Below are 18,769 nucleotides of genomic sequence, written 5' to 3' on the forward strand. Positions count from 1 at the left end.
CCTGTAGCCAAGCCAAACTCAAGCCTACTTCCTTTATTCTCAAGGGTCAAAGGGTAAAGCTAGGACAGTAAGCACAGACTAGCAGAAGCTCTTCAGGGGCTTATCACATTAGGCTGGTAAAGAACAGAAGCCAAGGGTTCTGGAGTCTTTACAGAGCCACATTGAACATCAGTCAGACAGTGCTTCAGCAAGTATCAGGGAGGAAAACAATGAGACATTAAAGATGGAGCAAGAACACAGCCACAAGATGGCACATGCTTCCATGCCCTCTGCAAGGTCTAAGTTAAAAAAAAATGAGAAAACAGAACGAAAAACAAACAGAAAAAAAAGAAACCAAAGAAACTCCGTTAGTAACACAATCAAGTGAGGGGAATTACCAGTACAGCGGCAGTCTGTTCAACCAGCGCCGGCCGGCCGGCTGCGCAGCTCAGAGTAAAGGGCACCGCATACTGCGGTGTGATGGTGGCTACTTGAGGATGGAGAGTTGCTACCATTAGTGGTGTACAGCTTCCCTGAAACGTAGATCAGGCAGGTGAGTGAAACAAACATATGGAGGCAGGTTAACTGGGTTCAGAAGGTTCTTGCCCCACCCCAGGATCATTACTGACACATATCGGTAATCACAAATCACCTAAACACATGTACCAGGTACAACCTTCCCCTTCAATTCTCCACAGAGGTCACCCATTAAGCCAAATACCAATGTACCAAAGGAACAAGTCTAGGAATCTTTCCCGGGATAGATTCAGAAGACTAGTTCTTTGAAACTCAGTCAATTAAGAAATCACTTAAAAAAATGTTTATTCCCTCTCTCAAAAGAAGGTTTTAAGATTTCAGAATTCCTGATGGAGCCAAGGACCAAAACTGTATACACTTGAATCATAACAAGTTACCTATTTTATACACACATTTCATAGGCCATCTTGGATTCTCAGTTGCATGTTCTATAGAAAGTATCAATTATTTACTCCTCTTATGACCTAATGAAATCAACACACTAGAATCAGGAGAAACAGAAGGACTGCTTCTTTAAAGAAGTATGAGGCTATGATCCAGTCTCCCAGACTGAGATGACCAGGAGGAACCACCTGGATATCATGTATTTTGGAATCAAAATATCATGTGTATGTACTATATGTCTATCAACTATCAATCAGAAGGAAGATTCCAATTCCAGCTACAGGAGCTAGCAAAGTCCCACTCAGGTGAGTTCCTACTTTGCTGGTGCCTGGCTTCTACTCCTGCAAGTCTAAAGAACACACTAACAGAACCGAGTATCTCAACTACTGTTATTCACCAGAGAGGTTTGGCTTTATGTCCACTGAACTGTGACCAAGAAAAATCTGCTAGTCAGAGCAAAGACCATTTATTACAAGAGACAGTTGTCAGAGACCAGCGAAAGCCAGTTCACACTGGTATTTCAGAGCTATTGGGTCTCTAATGTGCCCTGACTGTTTTACCTGGGTGAGAACTCCTGACTGGATCTGTAGTGGTTGAGCAGCAGGCGCTTGGGGCACAATTGGCACAGCATTATCCATCCTCACAGGGAATCCTGAATGCTTTGCAGGTGCCTGGAGTCCAGCTGCCAGGAACAATAATATGGTGAGAATGCTTTACTGAGGAGCAAAATGCTATCCCCTCAAGCCCTATCCCCTGCCACTTGAGGGAAAGGACTTTGAGAAAGGGCCATATTTTCAGGAGTCAAGGAAAGCAAAACCGGCTCCCTCCAGAACAGATCACTGAAAGAGGTTTGCTCAAAGATAACCTGGTTTCAGTGAGTTCTAGGCCCTCCTCTAATAAAAAATAAAATGATACTTCTACATGACATAAGAAGTATCACTGAACTCATTTCTCCATCCTCTCCCTATCAGTACAGACTAACAATTACTCTGTAAGTTATATGACCTAACCATACTACTACGATCTAAGGATAATTAGTTTGAATAAATGTTTCTTATTCATATCTATATCCTCTCACATCTACTTTGGTCCATTCAAGGTAAAAATTTAAACTTGTTTTTCAAAATGGGACGATTTTGTGTAAACATGATTTGAATGTAAAGCAGCAACATAAATATATTTATGTTCTTTATAAATGTATTTAACAATTTACAGGAATGTAAAGATGCTGTCCCTCTCTTGGCTCAGCAGGTAAGCTGGCCCTATTCAAAACAAGAAGGCATTTTCACCTTAGAGTCACCCTCCAGGTTTTGAAGGGGGTCTTGCCTCTTATTCCACAAAAAAAAAAGCCTAGTTAAGAAATGACTCATTTCCTTTTCACAAATATCAGTACTGAAATTCAAGGGACCAATACTTGAAGTTACTAGAAACACAATAAAGTTGGTACTGTTTAAGATACATTTTCTCCTATTTATTTTAGAAATTTAACCAGATGTCTGAGTCACTGTTGCAAAAGCTTTATCAACAACAGCCTGTCTAACAAGCATGGCCAACCTCTCTTGCTATGAAGGAAGGACAGCTTCCTTGCTTCCCAAAGCCACAGCAGCAAAACTACTTTAACCAAAGTTTCTAGGAAAGGCCTAGCTGATATTAAGACTTCACAGACCTTTTCTGCAAATGAAAATATTTCACCTAGGGAGAAGGAAGGATGAGAAAAAGGGAAGAGACTCTAGAGAGTTTTCCTTTTTTATTAGAATTAAGAAGAGGAGTTGCTTTCCAAAAATTATTAGGAAAATATCCCTCTAATTTACTAATGACCAACCAAAGGACAAAATCAAAAAACAAGCTTTGTAGGTAATCATCATTTTCCTCCATACCACTAGAGCCTCCAAGTTTGCTTTGATCAGAACATGAGCCATTCCAATCAGAGGACTCCAGTGACATTTGCTAAGCTATCAACTCCCAAACTCTGCTAATATTGCTATGCTGGTATGATATAAGAACAATCCACAAACCTAACAACCTTTTCTGTCCATAGGAAATTGATCTACCAATATTTTCCACTTCAGCTGCATCCTAACATATTAGACTAAAGGGAGAGGCCAATCCAAAACTGCCCATAACAAACTAAAGAAAATAAGATGGGAATTAAAATGATCTTTTCAGAAACAATTTTAATACAATCTACGATCAGAATAAAAAAAGTGTCAACCAACCTCCCTTCTTTGGTTGCACAACCTCACCAGGCAGTTAAACAATCTTCTCATCAGTATGCCTATATGGCTACCTGCAAATCTATATTAATATAACAGCTTCCTCTAAATTGCTAACACTAGGGATATAAAATTTCAGAAAGAAAAATCCATTGAAGAAGCTCAAGATCAGTTGTTACTTCCACGGTAGTGGTCTAAAATAAAACTATGGGATTTTGAAAGGCACATCTATCTGTTCAATCTCAACAGTGCAGAAAACAGTACCCTACAGGGTATGGGCTTTTACATCTGACTGTGGTCACTAGAAAAGACCGTGATTCTAAGTTAACTTGTTCAGAGCTGACAACTGCATGTAAGCTGCAAGGTGAACACCAATCAATTACAATGATTTAAATATTAGAAATCAACATGGAATTACAAGATAATTGAGATATAGCAGTACAAAAAAAAAGTCAATTTTAAGCTCAAAAAAGACCATGAGTTACTTTCATGTGAATGAATACTTTCATTTTTGACACCTACAACACTAAAACCATGCAGGTATGACTGCTCAAGCTAACCTCTAACCAGACAACTCTTGAAACACCCACTTTTATACTGTCTTATAAGCTGCTATACTATATACCAATACTTCTCCATTTTCAGTTTTTTACTTCCCTTCTTATGTAGTCCTAGACACTCCAAGAATAATCACTGCACAAGGAAGAGGAGATGAACCTGTCCAGGGGCTTATGCTTCTTACACCGTGAGCTTAGAAGTACAGAAGCTTCTGATATAAAACAACTGCTACTCAAGCTCCATCCACCACAGCTCAGATATTTAATAAGACCAAAACAAGACTTTTAATGTTTCAGTCTTTCAGAAGTTATTTTTTCCTCAAGCTCCCCCCATGCCCTTAAAAGCTCCAACTGAGAAGCAACAGCCAATTCATGGGGCCACAGCTGTGGAAACTGCCTGAGAAGCACAGTTTAAGACATGGAGACAGAGAGGTAGGAGGGTCGGGTAAGAAGAAAAGGAAGCAGTTATTCAATACCTAATTACTTTCATTAGGCATTACAACCCAATACAAAGGGAATTTTTCTGGTATAAACCTTACAAATCTGGGAAATTAGTATCGATTAGGTTAAACTTGCATTTATGGACATTCAGATCTGCTCCTCTGCTCTCCCTGAAGCTTCTCCCTGGTATACATGGCTAGCGCGCTCCCGTCATCCCAGTAATCTGTCTCCCCTAGCCCTTCCTTCCTTCCTTTCTGCTTCCTCTGACTCTGTCAGAAACCAGACAAATAAAAGAGTGACAGTCAATCAGCAACCAATATAAGGAGATGAACGACCTTGCGTCTAAAAAGCTAGGAAGTGTCTGAAGGTGTTCTAAATCCCGGTTTGCTGCCTAGAGATATAGTACGGGCATTCCTTATGAGAAAACAGGAATCGTGCTCAGAAGGTCTGTTTAAAACAGTAATAGCGACTTCTTAAAAGATTTGTCAGCCCATTAAACATTTGTTTTCCCTTCTCACAGAAATAAGGGCCAGACAGGGAAGAGTTAAGGGGCTTTTTTTCCCAAAATTATAATTTTATCAGATAATTCTAATTTTTTTATCTAAACATGTTTTTCCTCAACTCTGCCTCAGTTTCTTTATCTTTAAAATGAGGAGGCTAGAAAAAATGTGTCTGAGGTAAGTTACAGCTTTCAGCTTCTATTTTAAGTTTGATTTTGTTACGTTTCAGTACTTTTTACAATTTTGTAATAAAAATGAAACTTAATATATAATTTCATTTACAGTCAACTTTTTGGGAATGTATTTATTTACTCTGCATATGTGTTCTAGATCCAAAGCACCATCAGACCTTAAATGTAAGAGGACGGGCATCTGACCAGTAGGAAGGGAGGGGGAAACAGCAGGGAGTGAGACTGACTGGTGCCATGACCTCATCTCAAATTACTCTGATTGTAAAATTCAAGAATAATAAGCTTCCAGAGGGAACAACTAAAACAAACACAAAGCTCAATAAGGTGCCTGAAGAAGGCACAGCAGAGTCCCAATCAGGTAAGACAAAGGTTTTCCCCCACATACTTTGAAAAGCAGGTGGACACACGATGAATGTCTGCTGGAATGGATCTGTCTGAGTGCAAATCTGAGTAGTTCCAGGCTGCAAAGAAACACTCTGCTGGGCAACTCCTGCAACAGGTGCTGCTGATGATGGGTACAGAGCAGACTGGTAGTTTAGCAAGGAGACATCCGAATTAGCCAGAGAGAGAGTAGCAGCTGCTGCAGTAGAACTGGACGCTAAAACACTGGCCTAGAAAACACAGAAGATTAGATTTGTACAACAGAGGATGGCCAGGGGGCATGACATTTACACATAACATTTATCCAACAGCTAAAACAAACTAGAGAACTAGGATGATGATTGTCTTTGAATAACCTTTTAGCTTGACAAATTCCCAGTCTCAAAAATGTAAAGTTAAATGGTCATTCCCCCTTAAAATATATACCTCTTCTTTGGTTCCCAAACCAATTGAAAGTGGCTGTCCCAGCATCATGCCATGTAAAAAGGAGCTGGATTTGAAATGCCACAATGAGCCCCTTCATTGAAAGCCCACTATCACATGCAAAAATCTTTCATTCGACCTTTTACTTTTAAAAATGAGCCCAGTTTAAACATTAAACCTATACTTTCAAAGCCCATGATTGTTTTCTTTGAATAACAAATTAAAATTATAAACTGTTAAAGTTAACTGGTAGAAATAACACTCAATATGATCAGCCCAAAGTGAAGTTATGCTAACAAGTCAATAGTAACAGCCATGAGCCTCAGGCTCAGGAATACAACTAACAGTGAGCAAAAAGTTCAAGAGTTTGGCTCCATTTTCTTGATCTTTTTGTAAACTGAAAGCTCTCACAAGGTAGGGATCAAATCTGTGTAATTCTCTTTTTGAGTAGGTGCTTAATAAAGCACCTTTTGACACAATCACGGTACCACCACAATGAAGAATTAATTCCTTATGTCATAACAAAGCTTCATCAATAAAAACTACTCTACCTACCCCTGCTGCTACATCCGACCACCTTCATTTCGTCCCACTTTGCTTTACATTTCCAAAACGATTTTGTCCAGCTCCTGGCATACCTGATTGTGCCCGGTATTGAGCTGGTTGCTGAAGGTCATAGTTAAATTTGTGCTTGTGTTGGGGGCAACATGAGTAGTGAACGGGCTTTTGATCTGTTTCACCGTATCATACATGTGACCTCTCCTTTTGCAGATCTCCATATTCTGAAAGCATGACTTAACACTGCAACACAAAGATTGAAGATTCAGGACTCATCCAGAGAAGCAGCATACCATGCAAACACACAATGCACATTCCTCAGTATTGAAACAAAGAATGTGTTTTTTATGCTTTGTTTTTTTAAATCATTGTGTGGGTATAAAGCAGCTTTATATACCTTTAAGAAGACTACTTCTTGATTAAAAACAGAAAAATCAGCAACTGAACCTCATGATTTACATATTAAAAGAAAAAATACCCCAAATATCCAAAACTCATGATTCGTAAGTTAAAAGAAAAAATACCCCAAAGATCCAAATATATAAGAAGTAGAGTGGTACTCAAGTCAAGCCTTTTCTTTAACCACTAGAAGGGAATGAAGTGGGCAGTACAAATTTTAACACAAACTGAAAACTATGGCTAAAACTCTCCAATGACAAAATTACCCCAAACTCACTGATTGCTGTGTGGGAAATCCAAAAGATGAGTCATTGTCACAAACGGGTGGTTGAGGGTTTTCAGAGGAGTAATTCTCTTATCTGCATCAATCGTCAACATCTTTTTTAACAAATCAATGTACTCTCTTCGATCCGCCTTTTCTGCCAACATATCAGTTCCCTCTAAGTCTGTAGACATATTCACCTTTCCAAGACAAATGTGGAAATGTTATTTTCAATCATTTAAAACATGAATTACAGACATCAGTCATTTGCTTTTCCCCCAAAATATGGATTCCCCAACAGAGGAATACTGGAACAATTCCTTTTATTAATGGTTCCCTAAGAATCCAGACTAAAAGAAGTTCTCCCAAATTTGTCAAACAGCCAAGAATTTCTAAATGATTAAAAACAAAGTGTTTTTTCACCCTATTTTTCACAAAATTTAGAGATATACAAATAAGCATAAGTAATGAACATTCCTAATCTCCAAAACACATTTTATTTATTGCTCTGAGAAGAATCAGAATGGGGAAGAAACCTGCTCATAAATACATTTCACAAAATATCTGAGCCCAGCTAGAACAGATAAATCAGAAATGACTGAGAAACAAGTATTTCTATAAAAGTAATCTCTTGGCAAGATTTAAATGCCCTTTAATCACATATTTGAATTCATATGCAAATTTCTTTCTGCAGGCAAGGAGCACATATCATGCTCTTAAGTAATAGTCATTTCCTCTTTAGGCCTGTCAACAAGGCTTTAAGTGTCTGTTTAGAAAGGCAACATTTAATGGGACCTGCACAAACTTTCCATACTCACCTGGGCCATGTCATCTAAACAGTTGAATATGTACTTCCGGGCTTCTTTTGATTTTATTCCTGTTTCTAATTCATGTTCCTCTGGTGTCTGCAAAACATAATTTGTGGAGGGGGGATAAAATCCATCTGGTTGCCATGTTCACATTTTGTTTTAAACAAAGGCCAGAAAGCAAAGAAATAAGTATGGCCACCCTGCCAATTACAGATAACAAACAAAATAGTGCAATACACAAGTAAAGAGAAGTGAATTCAATATTTGGCCATCCTTTCAGAGATGGTTTAAAAAAAAAAAACCACAAGCACACAACCCAGTGGCATAACACAGTTCCTGGCAGACAATATCCAGTCTTTTCTGGAGACTGCTTGGATATAATTTATGAGACAACACCAATGGTATAAACTAAAGGTATTTGGTATCCAGTAAGCCAAGAAGGCAAAGCGCTAGAGGTTAATCAAATTACTATGAGGAAAGGTTCTCTTAAGAGACAGAAGTAGGCCCAAGGAAAAAAGACAGAGATTTATTTTCAGGAAATACCTAAGGTTTCAATGCTTGGTACTAAAAGAAAAAATACATTGGGTTTTTGACAAGCAGAATAAACATTCCCTGATAGATGGTCATTACATAAATTATTTTAGTTCTTCATACCATTTAAGTCTCTTTCACAACTACTGATTCCAAACAAGTAAAATAGCTTCCACTAGTTGACATTTTAAAACAAATGGGCTATGGCCAAATGGACATAATATATAAAGTCATTTTTAAAAAGCCGCTATCAAACACTTATGTTCATTTTAACTTATACAAGAATTTTATGCTAAAATATGAATTCTTAGGATTTAGGGAAAGAAAATAAAAAACAGACCTTTAGTCTCCACAGTGGGTAACCCAAATTAGGATCTCTGTTGAAAAATCTGCTTGTTTTTGTTCCTGCACTCAGAAGGTATTCTGCTGGCAGGCCTTGTGTTTGTGAAATATAACGAATCTGAAAATATGAAAAAAAAAATCAAAACACCAAGTAGGAAAACGTTTGAGGTTAAAAAAAAAAAAAGTTGTATATGTATATATATATATAGAAGAGCTTCACATTAAAACCCTAAATCTCTAACAAATTGATAATAAAAGGAAAAGGCATGGTAAAAAATCCTGTTCAATTTTTAAACAATACACAAAAACTGAGATTTACTTACAAATTTACACTTATACTTATAAATTTATTTATAAATACATACATACACATATATACATATATATCTCAACCCACACATAAGCGTCAACATCCTTGTAATTCCCAAATGTCTATTTAGCATTTCCTTGTATTATATCTGTTAATTATCTGAAAAGACATGAGACCTAGCAATTCTGAACATAGGCTATTTATGAAGTTTTATGAATGCTCTTTTTTTCACTGAATAGTATTTTATTCTTTCCAATTATATGTAAAGACAGTTCTCAACATTCAATATTCATTTTTGTAAGATTTCCAAACGTTTTTCCTTCTGTTCTTCTCTCCCCTCTCCTTAAAGAGAGCAAGAAATCTGATACAGATTATACATGTATAATCATGTTAAACATAGTTTCACATTAGTCATGCTGTGAAAGGAGAATCAGAACAAAAGGGAAAATCCACAAGAAAGAAAAAAACAAAAAGCAAAAAAAAGTGAAAATAGTATGCTTTGATCTGCATTCAGATTCATTGTTCTTTTTTCTCTGGATGTGGAGAGCATTTTCCACCACTTGTCTTGGATCATTATATGGCTGAAAAGAGCTAAGTCTCATTACAATGTGGCTGTTACTGTGTACAATGTTCCCTTGGTTCTGCTCACTTCACTCAGCATCGGTTCATGTAAGTCTTTCCAGGTTTTTCTGAAGTTCACCTCTCATCCATTACTGGACACAGTAATGAACACAATTTCTTCAGCAATTCCCCAATTGATGGGCATTCTCTCAGTTTCCAATTCTTTGCCACCACAAAAAGAGCAGCTATAAATATTTTTGTACATGTGGGTCCTTTTCCCTTTCCTATGATCTCTTTGGGATACAGAGCTAGTAGTGGTATTGCTGGATCAAAGGGCAAACATGGTTTAATAGCCCTTTGGGCATAGTTCCAAATTGCTCTCCAGAATAGTTGGATCAGTTCACAACTCCACCAACAATGCATTAGTGTTCCAATTTTTCCGTATCTTCTCCAATATTTATCATTTTTTCTGTCACATTAGCCAATCATATGATAAGTGTGAGGTCGTACCTCAGTGTTATTTTAATTTGCATTTCTCTAATCAATAGTGATTTAGAGCATTTTTCATATGACTATAACTAGTTTCAATTTCTTCATCTGAAAACTGCTTATTCATATCCTTTGATCATTTATTGACTGGGGAATGACTCGCATTCTTATAAATTTGATTCAATTGTCTATATATTTCAAAAATGAGGCCTTTCTCAGAAACATTGGCTGTAAAAATTGTTTCCCAGCTTTTTGCTTTTCTTCTAATTTTGGTTGCACTGGTTTTGTTTGTGCAAAATTTTTTTAATTTAATGCAATCACAATTAGCCATTTTGCATTTCATAATGTTCTCTATGTTGTTTGGTCATAAATTCTTCTCTTCTCCATAGCTCTCACAAGTAAACTACTCCTTGCTCTCCAAAGCTGCTTATGGTATCACCCTTAATGTGTAAATCATGTACCCATTTCAATCTATCTTGGTATAGAATGTAAGATGCTGGTCTATGCCTAGTTTCTGTCATACTATTTTCCAGTTTTCCCAGCAGTTTTTGTCAAGTAATGAGTTCTTACCCCAGAAGCTGGAGTCTGGGTTTATCAAACAGTAGATTGCTATAGTCATTGACTACTGTTTCTTATGTACCTAACATATTCCACTGATCCACTACTTTATTTCTTAGCCAGTACCAAATAGTTTTGATGACTGCTATTTTATAATGTAGTTTTAGATCTGGTACAGGTAGGCTACCTTCCTTTGCATTTTTTCATTAATTTCTTTGATATTCTTGACCTCTGTTCCTCCAGATGAACTTTGATATTTTTTCTAGCTCTATAAAACCATTTTTTGGTAGTTTGGTATAGCACTGAATAAATAAATTTAGGTAGAATTGTCATTTTTATTAATTAGCTTGGCCTACCCATGAGCAACTGATATTTTTCCAATTGTTTAGCTTTTACTTTATTTGTATGAAAAGTGTTTTGTAACTGTGTTCATAATAGTTTCTGGGTTTGTCTTGGCAGATAAACTCTCAAATATTTTATATTGTCTACAGCTATTTTAAATGAAATTTCTCTTTCTATCTCTTGCTTCTAGGCTTTGTTGGTAATATATAGAAATGCTGATGATTTATAATGGGTTTATTTTATATCCTGCAACTCTGCTAAAGTTAATTTTTTCAAGCAGTTTTTTAGTTGATTCTCTGGGATTCTCTAAGTATAACATCATATCATCTGCAAAGAGTCAAGTTTTGTACCCTTGTGGCCTACTCTAATTTCTTCAATTCCTTTTTTTCCCTCTTATTGCTAAAGCTAATATTTCTAGTACAATACTGAATAATACTGGTGATAATTGGGCATCCTTGTTTTATCCTTAATCTTAATGTGAATACTTCTAGCTTATAATGGTTTTAGACAATGCTTATCATTTTAAGGAAAACTCCATTTATTCCTAGGATCTCTAGTGTTCTTAATAGGAATGGGTGCTGTATTTTGTGAAAAGCTTTTTCTACATCTTTTGAAATCATCATATAATTTCTGTAGTTTGGTTCCTGATATGGTCAATGACGCTAACAGTTTTCCTAATATTAAACCATCCTTAAATCCCTGGTATAAATCCCACCTGGAAATAGTATATTATCTTGGTGATAAAGTGCTGTAATTTACTCTTTACTAATGTTTTATTTAAAATCTTTGCATCAATATTCATTAGGAAAATTGGTCTATAATTTTCTGTTTTGGCTATTCCTGGTTAAAATATCAGCACCAGATTCTGGGGGTAGAGCCAAGATGGCAGCTGGAAAGCAGGGACTCACCTAAAGCTCTCCCACAGGACCCCCCAAACACCGATAAAGAATGGCTCTGAACAAATTCTAGAACTGCAGAACCCACAAAATAGTGGAGGGAAGCAGGGCTCCAGCCCAGGACAGCCTAGATGGTTGCTGGGTAAGGTCTATAGCACACAGAGCTGGGAGTGGAGCAGAGCAAAGCCCAGCATGGGCTGCGCCCAGACCAACCAGACCAGGAGCCGGGCAGAACAGGCCCAGCACCCTGAATCAGTGAGCTGTGGCAGTTAATGAGACTTCTCAACCCACAAACACCAAAGACAACAGAGAAGGTTAGTGGGAAAAGCTATTGGGACAGAGTGAAAGGATTTCGTGGTTCAGCCACTGCCCCAGGGGCAGCAGAGGTGGTACAGCTACAGAACTACAGCTGCAGTTGCTTCCAGCCCCAGGCCCACCTGGTGGGAGGAATTAAGTGGCAGATCGGAGCAGGAGTGCAGAGCCTGCTTAAGATCTGAGTCCAGTCAGGGTTGGTGGTTCTTGGGAGAGGAGGAGGAGTGCTGGTGTGGCAGAACTTGCTGTATAGAAATAGCTCTGAAAACAACAGTGCATCCCCTCAAGCTTGGAACAAAATACTCTCTACTCTACAAGCAGTCATACCCCAACGAAAAACTCAAGGGTCAAGTAGTTGGCTGGGAACATGGCCAGGAAGAGAAAACAGACTCAGATCCAGACTCAGACTTTGGAATCTTTCTTTGGTGACAAAGAAGACCAAAATATACAGACAGAAGAAGTCAACAAAGTCAAAGAGCCTACATCAAAAGCCTCCAAGAAAAACATAAACTGGTCTCAGGCCATGGAAGAGCTCAAAAAGGATTTGGAAAAGTTAGAGAAGTAGAGGAAAAATTGGAAAGAGAAATGTGAATGATGTGGGAAAACCATGAAAAACAAGTCAATGACTGGCTAAAGGAGACCCAAAAAAATACTGAAGAAAATAACACCTTAAAAAATAGACTAACTCAAATGGCAAAAGAACTCCAAAAAGCCAATGAGGAGAAGAATGCCTTGAAAGGCAGAATTACCCAAATGGAAAAGGAGGTCCAAAAGACCACTGAAGAAAATACTACCTTAAAAATTAGACTGGAGTAAGTGAAAGCTAGTGACTTGATGAGAAATCAAGATATTATCAAACAGAACCAAAGGAATGAAAAAATGAAAGACAATGTGAAATATCTCATTGGAAAAACCATTGACCTGGAAAATAGATCCAGGGGAGATAATTTTAAAATTATTGGACTACCTGAAAGCCATGATCAAAAAAAGAGCCTAGATATCATCTTTCAAGAAATTATCAAGGAGAACTGCCCTGATATTCTAGAGCCACAGGGCAAAATAGAAATTGAAAGAATCCACCAATCACCTCCTGAAAAAGATCCCAAAAAGAAAACTCCTAGGAATATTGTCGCCGAATTCCAGAGCTCCCAGATCAAGCAGAAAATACTGCAAGCAGCCAGAAAGAAACAATTTTAGTATTGTGGAATTACAATCAGAATAACACCAGATCTAGCAGCTTCTACATTAAGGGATAGAAGGGCTTGGAAAATGATATTCCGGAGGTCAATGGAGCTAGGATTAAAACCAAGAATCACCTACCCAGCAAAACTGAGTATCATGCTCCAAGGCAAAATATGGACTTTCAGTAAAATAGAGGACTTTCAAGCTTTCTCAGTGAAAAGATCAGAGCTGAATAGAAAATTTGACTTTCAAACACAAGAATCAAGAGAAGCATGAAAAGGTAAACAAGAAAGAGAAATCACAAGGGACTTACTAAAGTTGAACTGTTTTGTTTATGTTCCTACATAGAAAGATGACATGTATAATTCATGAGACCTCAGTATTAAGGTAGCTGAAGGGAATATACATACATACACACATACATACATACACATATACATATGTATATGTATAGACAGAGGGCACAGGGTGAGTTGAATATGAAGGGATGAGAGAGGAATATATTGAGAGAGGGAGAAATGGAGAGATAGAATATGGGGTAAATTATCTAGCATTAAAGTGGCAAGAAAAAGCAGTTCTGTTGGGAGGGAAGAGGTGGCAGGTGAGGGGGAATGAGTGAATCTTGCTCTCATCAGATTTAACCTGAGGAGGAAATAACATACACACTCAATTGGGTATCTTACTCCACAGGAAAGAAGGAGGAAGGAGATCAAAAATGGGGGACGATAGAAGGGAGGGCAGATAGGGAGAGGAGGTAATCAAAAGCAAGCACTTTTGAAAAGAGACAGGATCAAGGGAGAAAATTGGATAAAGGGGGATAGGATAGGAAGGAGCAAAATACAGTTAGTCTTTCACAACATGAGTATTGTGGAAGGGTTTTGCATAATGATACACCTGTGGCCTATGTTGAATTGCTTGCCTTCTTAGGGACGGTGGGTGGGGAGGGGAGAGGGGAGAGAATTTGGAACTCAAAGTTTTAAAAGCAGATGTTCAAAAAAAAAAGTTTTTGCATGCAACTAGGAAATAAAATATACAGGCAATGGGGCATAGAAATCTATCTTGCCCCACAAGAAAGTAAGGGAAAAGGGGATGGGGGGGGGGGTGGAGTGGGGTGACAGAAGGGAGGGCTGACTGGGGAATGGGACAATCAGAATATATGCCATCTTGGAGTGGAGGGGAGGGTAGAAATGGGCAGAAAATTTGTAATTCAAACTCTTGTAAAAATTAATGCTGAAAACTAAAAATATTAAATAATGATTTAAAAAAATATATAAGCACCATATTTGTATCTTAAAAGGAATTTGGCAGGACTCTTTCACCTATTTTTCCAAACAGTTTATACAGTATTGGAATTAATGGTTCTTTAAATATTTGGTAGAATTCTCCTGTAAATCCATCTGGCCCTTGAGATGTTTCCTTAGGGAGTTTGTTGATGGCTTGTTCAATTTCTTTTTCTAAAAGGAGGATATTTAAGTATTTTTTTTCCTCTTCTGTTAATCTGGGCAATTTATGTTTTTATACATATTCATCCATTTCACTTAGATTGTCAGATTTATTGGCATACTATTGAGCAAAATCACTCCTAATTATTGCTTTAATTTCCTCTTCACTGGTGGTGAATTCATCCTTTTCATTTTTGACACTGACAACTGGGTTTTCTTTTCTTTTTTTAAATCAAATTAACCAAAGGTTTATTGATTTTATCAGATTTTTCATAAAACTAGCTCTTGGTTTTATTAGTTCAATAGTTTTCTTATTTTCAACTTTATTAATCTCTCCTTTGATTTTCAGAATTTCTAATTTGGTATTTAATTAAGATTTTTAATTTGTCTTTTTCTAGCTTTTTTTAGTTGTATGCCCAATTCACTGATCAAATCTTTCTCTATTTTATTGATGTAAGCATTTAGAGATATAAAATTTCCCCTAAGAACTGCTTTGGCTGTATCCCTTAAGTTTTGGTATATTGTCTCATTGTTGTCACTCCCTTTGATGAAGTTATTTTTTCTATGGTTTGTTGTTTGACCCACTCATTCTTTAGGATTAGATTATTTAGTTTCTAATTAATTTTTAGTCTACCTTTCATGGCTATTACATGTAATTTTTTTGCCTCATGATCTGAAAAGGATGCATTTAATATTTTGCCTTTCTGCATTTGATTGTGAGGGTTTTATGACTTAATACATGGTCAATTTGTGTGTAAGGTGCCATATCTAACTTTTCTAAATTCTATTCACCTCCTTAAGTTATTTATTGTTTGTTTTGTGGTTAGAGTTATACAGTTCTGAGAGGGAGTGACTGAGGCTTGCTATTTCTTACTGTAGCTTATTTATTTCTTACTGTATTACTTATTTCTTATTGTAACTCACTTAACTTCTCCCTTTAAGAATATGGTTGCTATACCACTTGGTGCATGTTTAGTACTGATATTACTTCATTGTCTTTTAGCAAGATGTAGTTTCCTTCCTTATCTCTTTTAATTAGATCTATTTTTGCTTTTGCTTTGTCTGAGACCAGGATTGCTACCCCTGCTTTTTTTTTTTTTTTTTACTTCAGCTGAAGCATAATATATTCTACTCTGGCCCTTTACCTTTACTCTGTGTGCATCTCCTTGCTTCAAACGTGTTTCTATTGTAAACAATACAGTAACAATATATTGTAGGGTTCTGGTTTTTAATCCACTTGTTTTATGGGGGAGTTTATTCCATTCACAATCATAGTTACTTTCCCCTCTTCATACTCTTCTCTCTCTTTTCACCCTGTCCCTTCTCACCAGTATTTTGCTTCTGACAACCACCTCCCACAATCTGCCCTCCCTCCTATCAGCATCTCCCCCTTCCCTTTTCTTTCCCCTTTCCCCTCCTACTTCCCTATAGGGTAAGATAAATTTCTATCCCCAACTATGTGTGTATGTTATTCCTTCTTTGAGTCAAATTCGATGAGAAAAAGGTTCAAATAATGCTCACCCCCTCCCTTCTTTCCCTCTACTGTAATAGGTCTTTTGTACCTCTTCATGTGATGTAATTTACCTTATTCTGCCTCTCCCCTTTCTCTTCTCCCAGTACAATCCTTTTTTATCCCTTAATTTTTTTTATATTATCATATTAAAGACAATTTATATCCACACCCTCTGTCTATATATACCCCTTCTAACTGCCCTAATAGAGATACAGTTCTCAAGAGTTACAAGTATCATCTTCCTGTGTAGGGATGTAAACAGTTTAATCTTTTTGAATAATGTTTTTTTTTCTTTCCATTTTACCTTTCTATGCTTCCCTTGACTTTTGTATTTGAAGATAAAATTTTCTTAATGTTAAGCTCTAGTCTTTTCATCAGGAATGTTTAAAAGTTCCCTATTTCACTGAATTTCCATTTTTTCCCCTGAAAGATTATGTTTAATTTTGCTGAGTAGTTGATTCTTGGTTATAGCCTAAACTCCTTTGCCTTCCAGAATATCTTATTCCAAGCCCTCTGATCCTTTAATGTAGAAGCTGCTAAGTCCTGTGTAATCCTGACTGTGGCTTCTTGATATTTTATTTGTTTCTTTCTAGCTGCCTGAAGTATTTTCTCCTTGACCTAATTCTGGAATGTGACTACAATATTCCTTGGAGTTTTCATTTTGGGATCTCTTTAAGGTGGAGATTGGTGGATTCTTTCAATGACTATTTTATCCTCTGGTTCTAAGATACCAGTGCAAGTTTTCTTGATAATCTCTTGAAAGATGCTGTCTTTTTTGATCATGGCTTTCAGACAGTCCAATAAGCCTTAAATTATCTCTCCTGGATCTATTTTCCAGGTCAGTTGTTTTTCCAATACAGTGTCCTACATTCTATTTTTTTCATTATTTTCATTTTGTTTGACTGATTCTTGATGTCTCATAGGGTCATTAGCTTCCACTTGCCCAATTCTAATTTTTAAGGAATTATTTTCTTCAGTTACCTTTTCTACCTCCTTTTCCATTTGGCCAATTCTACTTTTTAAGGAGTTGTTTTCCTCACTAGGTTTTTTTCCCATTTGGCCAATTCTATGTTTTATGGAGTTGTTTTCTTCAACTGTTGACTCTTTTTTCATAATTCTCCTGCATAACTCTCATTTCTTTTCCCAATTTTTCTTTTACCTCTCTTGATTTTTAAAATCCTTTTTGAGTTCTTCCAAAAGGACTTTTTGGGCTTGAGACCAATTCATTTTCCCCTTTCAGGCTTCACATGTAGGCATTTTGACACTATTTTCCTCTTCTGAGTTAGTATTTTAACCTTTCCTGGCTCCATAGTAGCTTTCTACGGTCAGGGCTCTTTGGGGGTTTTTTGCTCATTTTTAAAAGTTGAACTCAGCTTCTAGGGCACAGAGAGCACTGTCTCATGCTTCTTGTGCTGGGGACCAGGGGCCTGGTCACTAGCTTTCTGCACCAGAGCCTCTGATGTTGCAGCTTGCACACCGTACTGGGCCCTGACCTAGTCACACCTGTTGTGCTCAGGTTCTGGGGCTGGCAATGTGCCTTCTGCCCTGGAGCTGGAGACCTCACAGCTGGCCTGCTGTGCCACTAGCCTGTTAAGCCACCATCAAGGGGCCTCAGTTGCTGATCTGTGCTGTGGCTAAGAGACTTCCACTGACTTGCCCAGACACTGTCTGCACTGGGCTATGCTCCCCTTTTACTCAAGTGAAGAAGACCTTTCCCATAGCTCTACGTTATTTTAAGCTAGAAAATTGTTTCGCTCTGTCTTTTTGTGGATTCTGCCCCTCCAGAATCCATTCAGAAATATTATTTAATGTTTCTGAGGGAAGCTGGGGAGAGCTCAGGCAACTTCCTGGCTTCTCTCCACCATCTATGAACTCTCTTTTGATACAAGTTTAAAAAACATGAGGGGAAAAAACCCTCAGTAAGTGAATTACAAAGTATCCCCTGGAAGAGATTTTCATGGCTTTCCCAGTTAGCTTTGATACAAGTATCTGAAGGTCAGGGAAACCTTGGCTTTCCTCAAGACCCATTTTCTCCATGAATTCTCCCCTAATAACTCCCAGCTCTCACTAATGTATCTCCCCCTTCTCTGAATTGCACTCATCTGTACCACTCAAGTGAATTCGTGTTTATACATTGTTTCCTAATTGCTTCTACAGCAAAAGGATCAATGTAAAAAATGGGAAGGAGCTTAGAAATCATTCAGCATAACTCCCACCTCTTCATCACCACTTTCTAGGCAGGGGCATGAGCTTCAGAGAGGTGAAGGGACTTGCCCCATGTTACTTCCCACAACTAACAAGTAGCACTACTAGAATTCAAACCCATGTGTGAGAACTACAAAATCCAGCGCTTTTGTCACTACACCAATACATGCACCTCCACATCACCTTCTAAATCCAGTTAACATACAACTGCCTTCAGGTCAGAGACTATGTTTTTCCTTCTTTATCTCTCCTCCCCACTCCCAGCCCCCTCCCTAAAAAAACAATGCTGAGTTCAAAGATGAGAAATAAATACTTGGTATAAATTTTGTTTAAGCTCCAAAACAGTAATGTTCACTTCAAAAAAGAACTGTTCTGCTTCCAACTATATTATTAAAGTATGAATATATTCAAAAAAATAAATAAAAATCAAGAATACAAAGGCAGTAAAACCA

The 18,769-nt window shown here is 37.4% G+C and overlaps 1 protein-coding gene across 2 annotated transcripts in view; it reads right to left on the bottom strand.

The window, feature by feature from the left end:
* The window catches only part of HIPK1 (homeodomain interacting protein kinase 1), a 53,052-nt gene that overhangs the window by 12,990 nt on the left and 21,293 nt on the right, over positions 1 to 18,769 (bottom strand). For both annotated transcript variants that reach the window (XM_036765780.1, XM_036765779.1), the window contains exons 4-10: positions 8,506 to 8,625; positions 7,644 to 7,730; positions 6,841 to 7,025; positions 6,245 to 6,407; positions 5,188 to 5,413; positions 1,461 to 1,582; positions 378 to 512 (exon numbers count right to left, since the gene is read on the bottom strand). In XM_036765780.1, the coding sequence (XP_036621675.1) occupies positions 378 to 512; positions 1,461 to 1,582; positions 5,188 to 5,413; positions 6,245 to 6,407; positions 6,841 to 7,025; positions 7,644 to 7,730; positions 8,506 to 8,625 (1,038 nt within the window). The remainder of the gene's footprint in view (positions 1 to 377; positions 513 to 1,460; positions 1,583 to 5,187; positions 5,414 to 6,244; positions 6,408 to 6,840; positions 7,026 to 7,643; positions 7,731 to 8,505; positions 8,626 to 18,769) is intronic.

This window comes from Trichosurus vulpecula, chromosome 7 (assembly GCF_011100635.1).
Source record: "Trichosurus vulpecula isolate mTriVul1 chromosome 7, mTriVul1.pri, whole genome shotgun sequence".
Taxonomy (NCBI): Eukaryota; Metazoa; Chordata; class Mammalia; order Diprotodontia; family Phalangeridae; genus Trichosurus; species Trichosurus vulpecula.